The sequence below is a fragment of the Chanos chanos genome, chromosome 8, assembly GCF_902362185.1.
Source record: "Chanos chanos chromosome 8, fChaCha1.1, whole genome shotgun sequence".
NCBI classification, from domain to species: domain Eukaryota; kingdom Metazoa; phylum Chordata; class Actinopteri; order Gonorynchiformes; family Chanidae; genus Chanos; species Chanos chanos.
The window spans coordinates 28,213,683-28,233,236 of record NC_044502.1 but is presented as its reverse complement, the minus strand read 5'-3'; the positions used below and the strand labels follow the sequence as shown (position 1 = coordinate 28,233,236).

Genomic DNA, 19,554 nt, shown 5'->3' with positions numbered 1-19,554 from the left:
CCCCCCCCCTTGACATGTTATATCAGTCACATGACTCATAAGCTCCTCTTATAACTGTAGTTTCTACAGATTGTTAGACAAAAGCCATTTGACAGTCTAAACACATACAACCAATAGACCTGCTTCAAATCAGAGACCTGTTCTCTCCTTCATTCCAGTCCGTCATAATTAGCTTGCTTTGTAATTTGCTGGACTAGTTTGTGCTTGCTATACAAGTACAGCTCCTACGATTTCATTATTTACCTTCATTAATTCTTTGCCAGTATTTCTATATTGAAATCACAGTCATATCTTCTCTTATATTTGGTACCATTGTCATCCTTTTAAATAAACGTTTCAAATAGCAGCCGTGTGCAAGCATTGACATCAGAACGTTGTTAACTTTAAATGCTATTCTGCACTGAGGCGCCATATTAACATTTATGGCCACTTTGTAGATGTCAAAACAGAGCACTGAAGAATGAGACAGTGTGATGGAATGCATATTCCCTCAAGCAAAGGATTCTGGGAAAAAGAACTTCTACTCTGTGACACACAGTTCATTAGGTTCAGTGTAAATGCAAATGTTTGCAAAGTAGTGCTTTGAGACAAATGAAGGTACTTGAGCTAAATTGAGCAAAGGGGGAGGACAGGACTATGCCTACCAGGTTTTGTGGCTTTACCACCCACAGGTTTCACATTTGGTTTTAATGGAGAAAAATAATTGAGAACTAAAAGGGAGCAGAACAAAAACAATACAGATCCATCAGACATGTGCTTAGATCCAATAAAATATGTATTTCATTTTCCACTTGAATTGTAGTTTCTCTGAGCACTGAAGTGTTTATATCTTCAGAATACACATTTTAAAAAACTGCAACAAGGATTTCTAAAGGTCAGAGTTTTTTTTTTTTTTTTAATTGTCTATGACGGTAAAAAAAACCCTGGATTTAGCACCACAAACACTCAGGACTGTTTGGTCACAGTTGTACTGTGCTGACCTCAAAGCTTTAAGATGATAAGTGTTCTATTTATTTCTAAGTTGCACATGTTTGTCTAAGTGACCATTAATTGGTAATCACTAATGAAAAACCTATTTTGTTGATGAATTACCACACACACACACACACAGTTGACTGACAACTATGCTAATCAGAGTAATATCATTAATCTACTCTATACAAATATACAAACACATTACCCTCTGTGGAGACTATAAAGTTAAAAGCACACATTTTACAGTCAACTCATTTAGACATAGAGCTCACAGCAGTTTTACCACAGTTTATGAACAGATTTTAATAACCAAATCAGCAGCCACATTGTCCCTTGCAGATTTGTTGTAGTTGCTATCTGTAATCTAGTAACATCTACTGTAGTCTAGCCGACAAGTGTGTTTCCCAATGCTGCCCCAGGGTACCCACAGCTCAGTGCGTCCGAGGCCTCGACACACTGGTTCAGTTCCTAAACTAATTATCAGGCCTTTGATTAGCTGAGTGAGGTGTGTTAAAACATGGGAATATCTAAAAACAGCAGAGCAGTGCATCCCCAGAAACAGGATTAGGAAGCACTGGTTTACATCACAACAGAATTGGCATAATTAGACAGCAAGTTTAGGTGTATACCCTACTGATTACTGAAGAGCGACTGCCTCTCAGAGGTGAATGTTACTTGATACAATTAACTGACAGCAGTGTTCACAAACTATGATCTGACTGAAATCTTTGTAGCTTCGTAGCATGTCTGCCTGTGCAATGCAATTAAGCTTGTGGGTACCTCTGCATTTCTTCGTGTCTTGTCTCAATTGTGTTGAGAGTATTTATTCTAAACAAATAATCAGGTGCCACCTGTTTGAAATGGAGAGTAATTATGAAAGCATCTCAGTTGAATACTGCTGTAATCTGTTGTTAGGGCCCACAAAAAGAGATTATACACATCACTAACACACCCAGAGATGACAATCAGAGGACTATCAGGCTGGCCCATTAGTGATGAATTCTATTCAATGATTTTTTTTTTTTTTTTACTTTACCCGATTGAAGGTAACGTGCATTAAATTGACAGAAATTTGTATTTGACTCTTGATTCGAGTCCCGGTTTAAGGTCAACAGAGGCATATTCTGGAAATATATTTCGAATTTTCACATTTGCCTAATTTAAATTTTACTGATGAATACAAAAGACTCAAGTGTTTCCCTCCCTTTTGTTAATGTACTCAGCAAAGAAAATCGATAAATACGCTGTCTTTTCTGGGTTCGACAAACCTGTCTAAAATTAATCTGTAGCAGGACAAAGTAATAAACACATTGCCAGCCAGGCATATGGCACCGGATCGGATCCCCGGTTGAACCATGACACCGGTTCCGTCTGTGTAAGCATCCACATTGACCCTCCCCCTACTTGACCTGCCCCATCTTTTTCTTCAGTCATTTTGTTCTCGCTACTATCTGTCTGGGGGAACTAGCGGGCTAGGTTAGCAAACTGTGAATAAGGAGGCCGGTGGAAGAGTTTTCGAAGAAGGTACATTTGTTCTTTCGATCTGAACAGCTATGCACTATTCTGTAGTAATGTTGCTAAAATCATTTGTTGATGTTATTTCCGTAACTTCGGAAAAAGCTACCCCTAGACAGTAATTTAGCTAGCTATTAACTACCTAGCTAGCATACACTTGGCTATTTCAGTTTTGTTCAGCTAGCTTCTGAGAGTTTCACTTGCAGTTCCGAGTGTAAATATTTTATAGACTGATTTGAACGGGTACTTAATCGTTTTATCGTTGATTATACTGATTTGAAAAATCTACGACGAGGCACGTGAATATTATAATTACACATCAGGTTTATTATCAGGTAGCTAGCCTACGTTGTTGTAGCTAAGCTAATGTTACATCCAAGTCTTTGGAGGAGCAGTCACTTGCTAACATGTGTCACTGGTCATAACTTACAAAATGTAGTTTGTAAAATCAGATTAAACACTGGAATATTTCCTTAACACTTAATTAATTCATAGTCTTATCTATTGTTTACTTCAACTTTGCTACACGTAGTAGCCAACTGCTAGGATGTGGTTGTGGTTAATATCACATGATTTTGTTATCAAGTTAGCAGTGGAAGTCATGCAGAGGATTATCCTGCCGTTTGAAATGAGTTTTGACTTATAGCATCATCATCATTATTATTTTTATTATTACTACGCTTGACAGAGTTGTGGTTTGTCAGATTTTCTCCATTTTACTTAATCTTAATTTTAATCTAATCAATCTTAATCTTTAATCTTCTGTAAAATGTTCTTTAATTTTTCACTTGCATGATATGCATTTTGAAAATTCTAACTGAAAACATTTGGTTTCAGGAGCTATACAGATCTCCTGAGGAACCTATCTGAAGTCCTTTACCCAAGCACTGGCAGTTAACACAGGATCTGCTTAGCTTCTTAGAGAACTTCTTCACTTCCCACCCACAAGACACTATTGAAAATGGTTAAGATATTTGTTGGTAATGTGACTTCCTCGACCACAGAGCAAGAGTTGCGTGCGTTGTTTGAGAAGTATGGAGCTGTTTCGGACTGTGACATCCTGAAGAACTATGGCTTTGTGCACATGGATGAAGAAGAGGCAGCACAAAAAGCGGTCTCTGCCTTGCACAAACATGAGCTCAATGGCTCTCGCATAACTGTGGAGTACGCCACCACCAAAGTCCGCAACGCCACCAAGATCTACGTGGGGAATGTTCCTGAGGGGGTTACCGCCGCCAAGATCAAAGAGCTCTTCCAGCCATTCGGCAAGGTGGTGGAGTGTGATATCGTGAAGAATTACGCTTTTGTTCATATGCAAAGGGAAAATGAGGCCCTGGAGGCCATTTCAGAGCTAAACCACACTAAACTGGAAGGCCAAAAGATCTATGTGTCCCTCTCCCGTAGTAACCAAGCCAGGAATGGCAGAGGTGAAGACTATTTCCCCCCTCCTCCACATCACTATCCCCCTCACCCACATCACCCCCCACACTACCTCCCCCCTCGACCTCCACCTGGCGAATACTACCCGCCACGTGGCCGACTTCCGCCACCGCCTCCTCTCCCTCCACCACCTCCTCGTGCCTACTACGAGCGTGATGTGTACGAGAGGGGTATTCGAAACGACCCGTACGCCATGTCCTCCTCGAGTTATTACGATCGGGATCCCTATGAACGCCGCCTTCCCCCACCCCAACGACCTCTCTCTCCTCCTCTAGCCTCTCGCTACTACCGTGAGCGCAGCCCGTTGGGCAGCCGCCGCACTCTCCTGCCTCCACCACCACCTCCGCCCTCTTCCGCCAGCTACGCTCGTAGCTACGCCCGTTCTGGCTCCAGCTCTGTGCCACCAGCCCCTTCCTCCGTCACTGCCTCCTCCCACTATCAGCGCTACTCCGTTGGTTCAGGCTTTGATAAAGACGAGTACTTTGACGACAAGTACAGTAACGGTTTTAGCCGCGGCTACTGAAAAGCAGTTAGAGTGAGATGTCTTTCAGCTCCATTCATTTGTCTTTAGAGGACGAGTAATTTATGAAGGACGTTTAATACAGGGGAATTGAGAAGATGGTTTCTGAATTTATATTGTGACGGGTAGAACAAATGACACTGCACTCATTTAATTTAACTCTAGTGAATGAAGGCATCAGCAAGCCACACAGACATGTAGACAAGAGGTTTTAATTTACTCAATGTTTAACAGTTTCATGCCAGAACGAGCCTTTATTATTATTATTATAATAATTTTTTTTTTTTAAACATTTAAGATGGAGGCAGTATATAATTGTTTGTTGATTTTTTCAGTTTTCATAGGTTTAGTTCTGGTATTTTCTGCATGCATCTCAGGTTAAGGTTCAGGTATGAAAGAGTGAACTGAAAAAACGCTTACATCCTAGATCCCAGAATTTAGATATATATGACTGTTTCTCAAAGCTATGGACCCTCTGCTGTTCTACGTCTCATGCATGCGTGTCATGCATCGCTTGCTTAGATGCAACTTGTTATTGATTAGTCTAGTGCTCTGTACAGTTGTACGGCATTTCACGTTTTATCATTGCTTTAGGCACGATTAGTCTTAAAGAAAAAGGATTGGTTAAGAATGATAAGGTGCGTATCGAACTTTAGTCTCTCATCTTTTTTTCTTAAAAGTGGTAACTCTCCATATTGTGTTGCCCCGACCCACCTTTCCTGATTATTTTGTTCGAAAATTCATGTTTGCGCTGACGACCCTGGTCACTGCGTATACCAGAAAAAAAGGCGGATTGGTTTTGGATGGTTTTATTTTGAAGTCATGGTTTGACAGTTGAGATGAGTTTGTGAGGAAGAGTGACGAGAGAGTGTGTGCGGTGGTGGCCTGGGCAAACTGACTGATCAATCACATCGTCACGACCGGCCGAACGCTTCACATCGACCGGCCGCCTTGCACCCGAAATCGGAACCGCTGCCCGACGCATCAACCTAGGATAAAGCAACTCAAATGAAAAGAAAGCGTATGAGTGAACATCCGCTGAACGCCTAAATGAAACAAACAAACAAACAAAAAAAACCTACTGCCTAATTATATACTTAAAATGCTATAGTGTAATGTTAGTCATACCTGTGTTTTGTAGATAAACAAATCAACCGTTGCCGCTGACTTTGAGTGTAAATTTCCCTAGATTCTCATGACATATATTTTAACGTTATTATACAATGAACGTGGTTTGTCATATGAATTAGTAACGCAGTTTTCATGCCTATTTTTTATTTGTAAACTTGTTTCCCTACGTTTTCATTATTTAAATTATAGACCACTGTTAGCCTTGTCATTCTTAAAGTCTGCCTCGACTGTTTATAGACATCCGGTATCTTTATATATCATTTCTGTTCATTCGATATCACGTTTTTTTTTCCTTTTTTAAACTTGACTCGGTATCTGCTTGTTTTGATTATTTAAGAAATAAATTTCGAGGTATATGCCATCAATCGTTGCTTCCATCCAACCGCCTAAATAAAAATACGCCTGAGCTGACTCATATTCCGTCACGTTTTCATTGATCATACATTTTGAAGAGTTTTGTACATAATCTCTGTACATTCGTTGTGAGAAATGGCCACCAATTTGATCCCGATTTTATTCGTAGAAGAAAACCTGACCGTTTAAAAACCCGTTTAAAAATCTGCCTTTGCCCTTGACGAATGATCACTGCGTCAGGTTAGGTGGTCAGAGATCAAATCAGTTCACCTTGAAACGTAAGCTAAGTGTAATCGTAAATTCAGTGTGATTTACCTCCTGGGAAAACCCTGATCTATATCCCACACACTTTAACTTTTGAGCGATTCAGACATTTAATCCACAGTTACTAATTTCCACCTAAGTGAGTAATGGAGGTGGTTGTGTGCCATGGATCCTCTTTCTTGGTGAGTTTGAAATGAAAAGGTAAGTGATTTGAGTAAGATGTTACAAACTGACAGTATTGCTCACCAATGTTATGAAACACTGCTCTTTTATGTCTCATGTACAATTTTACATACATTTTGGACTTTTTGAAAACCAATGTGGCCTTTGATTGTGTAATAAGCTCCTACTAATGTGCAGAATGTCTTTTATAGAAGTTTCATAACTTCTTTTGCAGGGCTAATAATTTGCACTCTGATTAGTCACAAGTTCAGTGTATCACAAGAAAGCTTTTTCAGGAGTCCACAACTACAGGTGAAACTATTCAGAGTTCTCATGCCAGGCGATGAAAATTGTACTTCAGGTGTTTGTCAAATGACTGTGGTCACCAGTGGGACCATAGTCATGAGACTGGCATGTATTTTATCATAACAGAACACACACTTGAGAGTAAAACAATATTTGACCCTTTTAGAACGAAACTCTTCTAAACTTGCACAAAAAAAGATAGAATCAAAAGCAAAAAAGTAATTATAAAATTAATTCATGCTCTGAATTGAATGAATGAGTTGAGTTCAATTCATGCCACATTTAATACAATTTCTTTATTACACTCCCTTTACAAAAAACAAGAGAAAGCAACGATAAAAATGATCGAATTTGCCCCATAAATTCAGTTTATGGATTTCATATGATGGGCAGTAATTCCACTTGATAACAGTTCTATTATTTTGTCTCTAGTTTAAGTAGAACGCTAGTTTTCTCTCTCTCTCTCTCTCTCTCTCTCTCTCTCTCTCTCTCTCTCTCTCTCTCTCTCTCTTCTTTTCATCGAAATCAGTTTCTTTACGTCAGTTAAAGTGGTTTTGCCCATTAAATGATATAGTTATTACTTTTTACTTAAAAAGAAAAGTTAAAGTTTGTCACTTTGAACCCTCATTTAAGATCTACCTTCATTTGACTTTCAAAACAACAGTCTACAGGGATCTTTATCAAGCTTCCTTGACTGTTTCCTTGATGGTCTTGTTAAACTCAGGCAAGTTTTTCTTTCCATGAACTCGGACCTTGCTGAAATAAAAGACCTCAAATTCCCTTCTGACGCTATTTCCCACACCTGACTAATACCAAATCTGAGGAAAACACCTGCTCAAAAAATTTGTGTAGTTCTAGTGAAATTGTTTTGCTGCATTTGTAGTTGAACTGAATCAAACAGTTGTTTGACAGAGAATGCTCTTGAGTTTCATGGATCTGTAATGTCTAACAAATACAGTAAGCATTCTGACTTTAGTATGTGTTTACATTTACCTTGGGGTGGCAGGCTGGATAGCTGAAATGCATACAGTAAAGGGGCCTGGTGGGTTGGCACATGGGGTCAAGGAGGTGCTTTTGAGGCTTTAGCCAATAGTCGTATTGGTACATGACTAAACGAGCTGCCTGTCTGTGGCTTGGGGGAGGGGGTCGCCTCTAGGGATGGGAGGAGGAAGACAGAGTTGCATTAGTACCCATGTGGAAAAGTTATAATGACATAGACTCTGGTGCCATAGGCAGTGAAGGTACGTAAAGGTTAACATTCCTACATGTGTATGCACACAGCTGTTCAGAGCTGGTCAGAGGGATGTTTGGGGCAGTGGGGAGTCAGGAGGTGTCAGGACTGAGCGTTGGGAGTAATCGTTAGTTAGCATTGTGGCAGGGTGTGAGAGGAAAGGAAATAAGGCGTTAGTTGTATTACAAAATATAGTGTTTGGCCAGCTTGGTGCAACATGAGATGTGCAATGTAGGTGTAAATATGGCAACCTCATTACAAGGGAGACCTCTGGAATTCTGTTAGATATCAGCACTCAACCAACATGTGGTCGAATAAGAGTAGTCACTGCTTATAATGGGGGGATGACACTGAAAGTCCAGAAATCTCACTGCCCTGTTGCTTTGATTAGAAGATGAACTGTAGGGAAGCGTCTAGCTTCAAAACATTCATCTGTGGGCTTTAATAAGCAAGTATATTTTTAGTCTAAGACCAAGATAGGGAGTGTGTCCAACCCCAAACATTTGTTGGAAGGCTGTTCTGTTGTTCTAGAGCTCTTTCAGAGAACGCTCCCCTGTAATTCTAGGAGCTACCAGATAACCTGTACCCTGTGAGTGAGGTAGTCAGGGCCGTTACAGAGAACTGTGATCACTCACATATTGGGACCATGTGAGCCCATTCAGAGCCTTGTTAGTGAGCAGCAATAATTTATCATCAAAAATGCTCCTCCAGAAATATTTCTTATGTGAGCATCTAAGGGAAGATCTGGGTAAATTTTAACACCAAGGTCTTTGATTGCTGTGCTGGGTGTAACAGCGAAACCATCAAGGTACAATCAGTTAGCTTTTGGCAGCTTTAGGACCAGATATCAGCACTTCTCCCTTATCAGCGTTTACCAGGAGGAAGTTGCAAGTCGTCTAGTCACTGATAACCATTTAACACTCTCTTATCTTGGAGAACTGAGACACATCATTTGGTGTAACTGATATGCACAGCCCTGTTTTGTCAGCATAACAGCAGAGGCTTATACTGTGTTTACAAATAAAATCATCAGCAGGATAGCATAAACAACAAGAGAAGTGTCCCAAGAGCTGAGCCTTGAAGAACACTATGTGTCACTGAACTGTGTTTAGAGGACTTACCATCTGCATGTACGTGTATTTAGCGAGCAACTCAGGTAGGATCTAAACCACCAGATCCATTATTCCCCAAAAGACCAGCTTAGCAGCTTATCTAAAAGTGCGATGGTCTAGTGCATCAAATGCTATACTTGGGTGTACCAGCCCTGGAATAGATATGCTACCATAATCAGTGGAAAGGAGCGCTTTAGCTAGAGCAGCCTTCATGTCATGGTGGGGTTTTTTTGGCAAATGTCATTTCTCTCTAAGAATGACATCAAACCTGTTTAGAAGAATCTTTGTTTTGGACTAAAGAAGTGAAAAGATTTGAAATGGGTCTTTAGTCAGACAAGCCGACTTGTGATGAAGATGTAATGTCTTGCTGTGAAGTACTGACAGCATAGAACACATTTTCAGTCTTGCCTGACGTACTGACGTCTGTGCCTGTTTTCAGGCTCACAGGGGAGTGCACCATTAAAAACAGTAAATTTAAGGAATGTTTCCACATAGCATATGCACCATTTAGGTCAATGCATTTGCATGTGTTTCAGTTACAGTTACAGTTTTGTCCGTGCATAACCTGCTATTAAAAATAACTATTCTTGAGGTTAGGGATGTCAGGTGACATGCCAAAAGTGGCATGTCAGTTTAAGTTCTTCTGGTTTTTTTTTCCCCCTTAAACTTTAGTGCACACTTATTATGACATGGTAAATGGTGCTGAATTTGGAGCTTTTCTGTTTTTGTTTTATCACAGTATGTGTATCTGAATGGGAAATATGGAGTCCGTTCATCTAGCCATCCATCTTTGCTGTTGCTCTTTCAAAGATGATGGGAAGTTGTGAGTAATTGAAACAGTTTTCCATCTTCCTGTTATTGCAGACTCCGGTTAGAGATGCTGAGAAAGTTTGGGACGGCATGTCAGCAGGTTTGCACCTTCATAACCTGTTGAACTTAAGGGGTTGCAATTTCTGTCTTGTGTGCAGGTCACAGTTCATTTTGACTGTTCTGACTGTTCAATGTGTGTGTGTTTGTGTGTCTGAGATGCTTTTAAATAAATAAATATCGCATTTTAATACCTTAAGATACGACTTGTTTCCTTCTTTTTTGTTCTCTGGAATTTTTCTGTTGCATAAATGGTGATATACGTCTTAATAGTAGCTAATTTGACCTGCTCGACTAATTACATTTCACACTGTTAATATGTAGTAATTAAGACAATGAGATCAAATAAACAGTGCAATGTTTTTATTTGATTTGCTCCTTCATGCATTAGGCATACACAGTTGTGATGTGAGAAGTGTTTTTAGAGAGGAAAAAGTAATATATAGCTAAATGTTGGAACTTTGGCATGGTAAATCTTACAGATGAAGGTAAAGATAAATAATTCAGTCCTGTCATGGTGGTATTTAAGGGCCAATGTCAGACAGAATTCTCTCTAAAGGACAATGTACAAAGGGCAGCAACTTCGATTCACAGAAAGACACTCCACTGATGAAGATTAAAACATTATAGCAATCTCAGTCTGTAATAGTATTTTATGTGTCTGTTTTTGGGATCTATTTGTTTTGGCCTCAAGTTAAAAAACACTAGCATTACTAAATACTCATAGGTAACTTTCCCTGTTGGTGTGAATGAAGCCGAATGAAGCCTTTTTTGGTGAAGTTCAGCACTGGGAAGCTACTTTCGCTCTAGTGCCCAGAGACCAGCGCTTATTGTTATTCACAAAAGCCTGCACATGCATTCCTCTCTGTACAAACTCTATCCATTGGGAAATTAAAATCATAAGTTTTGTAGTTTTCTCCAAAACAGAAAAGAATGAGGCATCTGACCTGGTTTAACACTGACACTTCACACTGATGCTCAATCTCCAGAAGTTCTACAACAACCTCTCCTTTGGTTAGTCCATCATCTGCTCGGTCCGCCGCAACTGGAAAGCAACACAAGTCTGATGAGGACAGCGAGTAACAGTGTTGTATGCATACATGTACACCAGTATTACATGGTTGTGCCGAGTGGATTGTGAAGTGTATGTTAAAATTTATTTGAATTTACAGGTAAAGGCATGAAAAGAATCCCTTATTTTTTTTGTCTTCTTCTTAATTCCTACCTAAGTGACTCGTTCAAAAAGTATGGCATGGTGAATGTGCTGTCTGGGTAGCTTGGTTCTACGACTGCTATATCTAGCCCTCAACATGTAGCTTCATAAATGCCATGATGTTAAAAGGCTGAAGAGAGACTGAGCCTGAAAGCTATCAACATGTCAGACTGGTATCTGTCACCATGCTAGGTAAACACTGAAAACATAGACCACTTTCATATCAAAATATATGAAAATATAAATAGATTAGACTGTGTGCAGATTCAACTGATCTCTATCTTGTTTTAATAAGACTTTCAGGATCTCTATAATCATGTTAGATCAGCTGTATTTGTTTTGAAACTGTGGCACCAGTGCTATTTTGTTACGCATCGCTTCCACTGAGGATAATATCGATAATCATACAAACGTGGTTAAATAGTATAGAGTTTTGATGAATGGCAGTCTCCACGGGGGATATTTTATTCAAATTAGGCAACAATGTTCTTTTCATCTTGAGCAGTATTTTATGATAGTAGCTTTTCTTGTTTATCACTATTTTTAAAGAATTTTATTCAGCACACACATAAACCATTTATTATTTATGCAGACTGTGGCAGAGTGGAGCTCTTAACCTCAAATCTCTTGTGTAATACCAGTGATCAGAACGATAAGAACCCTGAGTTCTCTATTTCAAAGTCATAAACAGGCTGTCACAGTCACAGTAGGTGTACCGCTCTCTGCCCTTTGTTAGACTCTGTTGTGTAAATACCGCCCAGCGTGTGGGCACATCCCAGTTACAAAGCCTTGAATAGATGTACCAGTCTAGGTTATTGTGATTGTTGACACAGCAGCAGTTTTGCCAACAAGGGAGACCTGCTCAGGCCCATAGCAACCTACTGCCTCGGCATGGCCTCCACCTTCTCCATCAGCAAGCTCACCCCAATGGCTCAGTGTCCCAGAACCAGACAGGGTTCCCTCCGAGGAACCCGGAGCAGCTGGACTGTGACTGTATTAACTCATCTCTGATGTATTGGCTCAGACCAGAAGGCTTGGCTGCAGGGGATTCTCTTGGGCTGTTCTCTGAGTGTTCAAGAGAGATTAAACAACACAGGAGACTTCAGCTACACATTGAACCAGGCCAAAGCTGCTGAACCAATGTTGTGTGTCCCTGGCGCTTTTGCTAATTGAGTAGTCAGACTAAGCTGGTCTAGAGAGCAGCACATGGAGACTGGCATCTCTAATGGTTTTCCCTCTCTGGGACCTCTGCTATCAGAGCCCAGAAGTGACTGCTATCACAGATGTTTGTAGTGGGACTCCAATCCAGCTGGTGAGATGGAACAACACAACAACAAAACGTATTGAGGAAGTTTTGCCACATTTTCTGAGAAAATCATTTTAAAACCATGACATAGCGTTTCTGTGTGTTCCTCTCATAATTTTGATACATTAAAGTGCCGACTGAATAAATTTTCAAGGCACTCATGTTGAGGAAGATAACAGGCTGGTGCCAACTGTGACACATCCCTTGAAATTCTGCATCCTTCTGTTGCCTCTGGAAAACATCAGATCATTTCTTCAGTTCTTGCCCTGTCACATATTGTTTTGGGTTTTCTGTTGTGTTGCTGTATTCATGCTTCTGTCCATCACATACAGCTCACAGGAGGTGGGGGGGGGGGGCACTAGTCTCAAGATATATGTATTATATGGCCTCTTTGAGTCAATACTTGAGAAGAAAAATTGGAAAAAATGTGGTATTTTGTTTCGTTTCATTTTGGGAGATTCAGTGTGAATAAGGCCCACTTCCCCACACACAAACATATCTACACATAAATAAAGTATATACACTAAACCTACAGTCAAAACGGTATTTATTTGACCAATAAAAAAGATACAAAGTCAACAAATTGATTAAAAAAAAAAAAAAGAAAGTAAGAAAAAGTATTCAAACATTTTATCCAATGCACAACAAAAGCGAAGACATATCAATGTATTACAAAGATCTTAAAAAGACAGGTATTTATAGAAACAGACGTTTCAAGTAAGAAATCGGCAAGGTCACTAAGAAGAGCAAGTCTATTTCAAACAGCACTTCTCTTGTCTGGCTGCAGTCATCTGTAGAACCGCATATTAGGCAGGAATATTCTGTATGTTTGCATACAAGGCAATGTAAACCAGGCTTGGACACAGCCTGTTCTGTAAATGCATGGATCTGGTCTGGGAATATCAGAGAGCACGTACAGTTCCAGTGTTTTTTCAGAAATATGTACACATACCTATATACATACACAAAACGGGGAGGGAAACACCTAAGTCAGAGAATGAATTACGCCCCCACAGCGTGTAAAAAAAAATCATTTTTGAAATTCTCTGAATAAATATCCTTGTACACTAATACTAGAGGGTAAAAACTAACTAACTAACTCACTGAATTGGTTCACTTTAAGTGAAGAATTGTGATTAGTAATAATACCCGCATCATTGTTGCTATCAACAGTAAACAAAAGTTTTTGTTATTCAGTCCAAGTCATTAAAATATTCATATTTTTGACTTGAGCACAACTGACCTTCAGTTAATTCATAAATGTTCTAAGATTCACATCTATATGTTAATCTGTAAAAAGACCTCATCAGTATAACACCTTTATTACCAAATATTACTTTTAAAGGGTAAAAATGAATAAATAATTTTTTGAATAGGAGTTTAACTTTCTATTAGTACAAGAGAGATTGTCTTCTATGTAACGTATGTTTGACGTTACGTCAGAGATTGTCGGTTTGGATTAGATTGTCAAAATAAGGGAACAAGGTTTGACTTACATACACATTCTGGAATTTTATTGCAATACAATGTCTAGAGTCAACCTCTCTCTGTCCTCTCTTTGTGCTAATACATTTACATCTCTTTATACACACTTTTTTTTTTTTTGCTCTGATCTGGCTGAGCACTTGGAGAAAAATAACAACTGTGGTTTAACCACTGACACTTCTCCATCATAGCAGGGAAGTCCACCTTGATTGAGACGTGCTGATGAATGCTGACAGCTCCTCATTCTCGGCCCTCCTCCTCCTTTGGACTCCAGAGGAAGGAGAACCATCCGCGGGTTGCCTTCTTTTGGCCGGCTCTTCCTCCTGGGCTGTTCACTCTTTTCAGCTCCTTTGAACAGTGGGAAATTTGTTAGGACTATTCTAGGAAGCAACACAGAGAAATAATGACATTTAATTATGCAAATTTTGGTGATAACTGACATCTTGGCTGAGAGTTTTCATGCCTACTCCCTCACTATGGCTTGCTGTAATCTATCTATCTATCCATCTGTCCATCTATCTATCTATCTATCTATCTATCTATCTATCTATCTATCTATCTATCTATCTATCCATCCATCCTCCACTAACCCCTTTGTCCAGCCATGTGTCGAATTCGTCACTCATTCTCCTCAGCTGTCGCCCGTATTTTTTTGCCGCCCAGAGTGCAGCGGGAGCAGACTGTGATCGACCACGGAACGGGACCCCGTCTCCAGCCCCTGCACCCTCCTCCGCTGAACCTCCATCCTGAGATTCTGTGTCTTCCCATCGGCTGACGGTGTAAACCTGAGACTCTGAGTACAGCCGCACACGACTCCCAACCGCTGAGCACCAAGGACAGCAAGTCAGAGACAAACAAACACACAAACAAACAAAAAAACCCACAGAAATTTAGACAAGAGGATATAAGGAATGTGTGAAGATTGCTGCCTGCTTCTCACATCATTCTCTGAACACTGTCTAGTTTTCAGTTAAATGCCACTGGGTGACATACTCTTGGTAATAACATAAGAGACACTCCAAACTGAAGTCTGCTCTCACCCAGTGGTGTACTGCTTGAGATAGTGGGAACATTTTGGTGTAGAAGTTCTGCGTCCTTGATTGTCTCTAATGGTTCTGATCTGTCATTGTCATTCAGGGCTTTGGTGTCATTCATGGAGGACTGCAATGCATTCTCCATGGTGAAATCTTAAGAAAATACACATATCAAACAACATGAGCGTAAGAGACGTTTGTATGAATGATTAAAAACAGCTATTGTAAAGATATGCTGGCCGCAACAGTAATATTCCGAAGGACTAAAAAGGATGCATTCAGTTACTGCTATGTACTCTGGTAGTCTGACATAATGCAATTCTGAGTTGGCAGGGTAGATATTTACAGAAGTGTCAGCGAAATAATACAATCATCTGATGGAAGTTCAAATCCTGTAACTCCACAGATAGCATCATTAAACAAGCGACGGGGTACACACCTGTGCGCGCGGACAAGGACAATAGGTTCAAGAGAGGTCGTTTCTCCTTTGTCAGTGTGTTTGGCGCTTTTTCCTCTTTCTTCTCTTTAAGTGTCGTTTTTCCAAAGAACGATGGATAGTGATTCCCTCATGGCAAGTGACACACCCAAATAACAACAATAGTCGTTAGCATAGCTACTTCACAAGTTGCAAATTTGCACGAGCTAAACATAATAACGTAGACAACAACGGTTCGGAATTCATGGTCAAATGCGTTGATAGCCCTGACATTTAGTCAAAATGATTGTCCTCACTGTCAAGAATGAATTCTATCGCCTGAATACCTCAGCCAAATGAATTGGCGGTTATCAAAACAGCGCGTGTGATCTCATGTCTGCCTCGATAATATTGTTGTTGTCTCTTCTCTTTTGCAGGGTCAGTTCACTTTCCTTCAGCCAATCAGCTACCAGGGTTCTTCCAGGACTACCCAATGAGCGCTGTTTTGCATGCTGTTTTTGAGCGGCTCTTTCATCTTAACGTCACTGTTGCGATAGGGTTTTCGCTAACCTGTCTCGTGACTTGTTCGCTTGACCGGACCTATGGTGCTCAATGGAAGTGTCCGTGAGACCACGAGAAAATTGGTCAACTCATTTTTAGAAATTTAAAGGATAACCGGCGCAGTCACCTCCGAGGAAATTGCGTGACTTTTTTGGCAGGTCGATATTTAAAATTCATAGTATGAGTAGTTACGCCAATAAATGGTTATTAAATTGTACGCAATTACAGCCGTAGAAATAGTTGTTTGGGCTCTCGGTTTAGAGAACACATAATGGCACTAACCTACACCTCAGATTTTACATATACTTAATATATACGGCATTCTAGACTTTTATGATGGTAGGGTGTTTTTTTCCCCCCAACAGAATTTAGGTACCAATACGCTGTACCGGTCTGTAATTCCTATGCTAATCTGTAGATGGCAGACAATACCCGTACGCTGCGGTTGTTTTATTATTCTCAGCAAAACTGTGGATATTCAGACGTGGCACGAATATTAAATGAATTCTACAAATGTCTAAAATGATCACATTTGAATCACCTGCACTTCCGTTTCTGTACATAAACTCATCCAACTAAACAAACAACGAGCGATCAGTGGGTTGATATTTGCGGTTCAGTGACTACGTAGTCCAGCATCGTTAACTTCGCCTCTATTCACAAGTGCTGGATCATGTAACTGTCATATGATCTAAACGTGTCTTATGTGTGATGTTTGTTTAATTACATTATGAAAGCAAGCCCTTTTCTGAAAAATGTCATGTTTCCCAAAACCACTGTTTCTCTTCATTTGTCAGAAAATTCTGAAGTATTTTATGGGGATGATGGAATAGAGATTGGGTGACGTCCTGCTTTAGCTGTATTTCTCAGTCTTAAGTCACATCCATCTTGCATTTAACAATTATGTTTAAATTTGCAGTTAATTGGCTTGATTAGCTGTTATGGAGTAGATTGACGGTTTGTCTGTGTGTGTGTGTGTGTGTGTGTGTGTGTGTGTAAGTGTGTGTAAGTGTGTGTATAAGTACTACCCTTCATCCTTCACTCCATGTAAGGACATAGGTCCTTTTTGAGGCGTTGCTGTGCCTGTAATGTCTGTCCATATCTATCTATCTATCTATCTATCTATCTATCTATCTATCTATCTATCTATCTATCTATCTATCTATCTGTCTATCTGTCTATCTATCTATCTATCTATCTATCTGGAGCATGAAGGCCAAACACCTTTAGTTACAGAATTTATCATAAGACTCACTTGAGTAGTGTCAAAGCAAAATATAACAATTTAACAAAAGTTTAAAGTCCATTACTGTATATCTTTTTACTGTTGAAGTGCTAAAAAATATTTACTAGATGAAATCATTCCAGTGCTGAGAACTGAAGAACTGTATTGTTATTGGGTCTCACTGGATCTCAGTTTTGTAAAACTCTCTCTCTCTCTCTCTCTCTCTCACACACACACACACACACACACACATATGTGTGTGTGTGTACAATGGGTGGATAGTTCTGTTTAAAGGAGGCCACTGGCCTCCTTGACTCCCTGTACCTCTTTTATCATCTGGAAGGTAAGATCACAAAATACGATTTTCTTAATTGTCTTGCAGTTTGTCTGGAGGAAGGAAATATGGGCACATCGTTGAGGATACACAGAAGAGACATGAATACACAGGGGAAGCCTGAACATGTCAGCAACTAGTTTGAAAAAGTTTTACTAGTTTGAAAAATACTTGAGAACCCTAAATTACATTATCGATGGTGTGTTCCGAGAGATATAGCTGACAGCTACAAAAATTTAGAAAAGGTTTCTTTTTAAAAGTAGAGAGCAAATCCACTATGATTTTGTATTGTGGAATAGCAAAACAACCAAGCATACAAACAAACATACACGAAATAGGAATATAACGTTTAAATAGAGCATTAGATTTTCTCTAATTTAATGAAACCATCAGCTCTCAGTACACAAAAGGTCAAATCTGTAGATCTGTGATTACCTGTTTGTTTTGTCCCAAACTATGGATTACTGTAGCACACAGTGATGTGCTGATTCAGTGTGATTCAGATTAAGGCAGATCCTTAACAGATAACACGTTTTCTTCAGGAATGTATGACCTGTAACCACCCAAAACTCAATGGTATGAGTTTACTCTTGAGTTAAGAGCACACCAAAAGGCCAAGTCACGCCTTTGACCAATCATGGCATCACATGTAGTGCATTCCTACGCACAAGTGCAAAACTCTAGTTACATAAAAGCTTTAAGTGCGTGTTTACAAATGAAAAAAGTAAATCAGTAATTGCTCTTTGAAACTCCCAAAGGGTTTGTCAGGTGTGACGGTAACAACATCCCTCTGAAACCTGTCATGGTTATTACAGTGGTACCGTTTTTGTGTTCTCTAGTTATTCAGTTACGCATAAACTGGTCTAAACAGTTTGGACAAGCATTTGCTGTTTTTATGCAACTGTTAGTTCCAAACGCGAAGTTTTAAATTTGCGTTTACTTTGAGGTTATTCAGTTCAGTGAGTTAGATGAGAAATAGTGTTTCATAACTGCACATAATTTTTCCTCAGATGCGTCCATCGGGAGGGGGATAATGTATTTGCTCCCCCTGAAACTATTATGGTAAATTTCCAGTGTTTTTTCCAGGCCACCTTCTGTTACATTGATAATTATTGGCACCATTTGGATGTTGCTGTGTTGACTCGTTTGATTGAAACCAGTAGCCTACTGTTCACTTGGTCAGTGGCGCTGGACAGAACGTTTTCCATTTTCTTCGAAATGTATGGCATTTGTAATGTAGTCTCTAAACAACATCATTTTCAAAACGATTCGTCCGTGACCGCCTTAGCAGTTTGCAGTTTATTCAAAGGCTGGTGGTAGACGTTAAATTGTGGAACACTATCCCCTCCCCTCCCTCTGCAGTCCACAGTGTTGAAAACGGCCGTTCTTTTTCTTTATCGCGCTCTGGCTGTCGCCTCTGCCACATACCGACGGACGGAGTGAGTAACAAAGGAGGGGGGCAATTTACGTGTATTTTCAGTCCCCCCCCCCCCACTTTTATCGATCTTTCCCACCCTTTCGTCCATGTTACGTCCTACTGATGCTGATGTGAGCGCATCGTTACCACTCAGCATTCAGTCACCGGCGCTCGCGTCCGTTGTGCAGTTGTGCAGCTGTGCGCGGCACAGTCTCTTTTCCTTACCTGCGTCCATTCAAGGAAACCGCATTTATTTTGGTCTCCTCCGTCATATAGACAGTCTATTTTTGCATGCCGTACTATATTTAAACACTGTTTGTTTATTTTAGCCCTTTGCCCCGTAGAGTGTAAAGTGTGGGTGACAATATATTTTGAGACACAGAGCACGCGATGGTAATACAGAGAAAAATTACTGATTCTTCTCCCAACAATAAGAAGTTGGGTTGCCTCTGATTCTAGGGCTGAATCACGAGTGACGTTTACAATTGAAAGCAGAGGTTTTTATTGGGTGCTGGGCGCTTTTTTTGTACATCCATGACATTGGTATTGTCTTCGGAATTAGAGAAGGAGACAGATTTTCTTAATAAACCCAAGCTTGGGCGCGCGACATGAGCGGATTTTGCGGGTGGGTGTAACTCTTCGGTGTGAATCCTCTGAAGAACTGCCCAAGCAAGACAGGCGACGTTC

The 19,554-nt window shown here is 40.1% G+C and overlaps 2 protein-coding genes across 2 annotated transcripts; one reads left to right on the top strand and one right to left on the bottom strand.

The window, feature by feature from the left end:
* The first annotated feature begins 2,433 nt into the window (after positions 1–2,433).
* On the top strand, positions 2,434–4,687 carry LOC115818984 (RNA-binding protein lark). The gene is made up of 2 exons (XM_030782515.1): positions 2,434–2,499; positions 3,328–4,687. Exon 2 carries the CDS (start codon positions 3,452–3,454, stop codon positions 4,451–4,453), a length of 1,002 nt encoding a protein of 333 aa, XP_030638375.1. The 5' UTR covers positions 2,434–2,499; positions 3,328–3,451; the 3' UTR covers positions 4,454–4,687.
* A 9,434-nt stretch (positions 4,688–14,121) lies between these two features.
* On the bottom strand, positions 14,122–15,227 carry bada (BCL2 associated agonist of cell death a). Its single transcript, XM_030783046.1, has 4 exons — positions 15,212–15,227; positions 14,922–15,068; positions 14,472–14,704; positions 14,122–14,229 (listed from the first exon to the last, which is right to left on the bottom strand). The coding sequence occupies exons 1-4, from the start codon at positions 15,225–15,227 to the stop codon at positions 14,122–14,124; spliced, it is 504 nt and encodes a 167-aa protein (XP_030638906.1).
* Between the last annotated feature and the right edge of the window lie 4,327 nt (positions 15,228–19,554).

Coding starts and splice junctions, on each gene's coding strand:
- LOC115818984 (XM_030782515.1), top strand. CDS start 3,452: ATGGTTAAGATATTTGTTGGTAATGTGACTTCCTCGACCACAGAGCAA.
- bada (XM_030783046.1), bottom strand. Junction 14,705..14,921: donor CTCAAGCAGTACACCACTGG/GTGAGAGCAGAC, acceptor CTTGGTGCTCAG/CGGTTGGGAGTCGTGTGCGG. Junction 14,230..14,471: donor ACACATGGCTGGACAAAGGG/GTTAGTGGAGGA, acceptor CACTGTTCAAAG/GAGCTGAAAAGAGTGAACAG.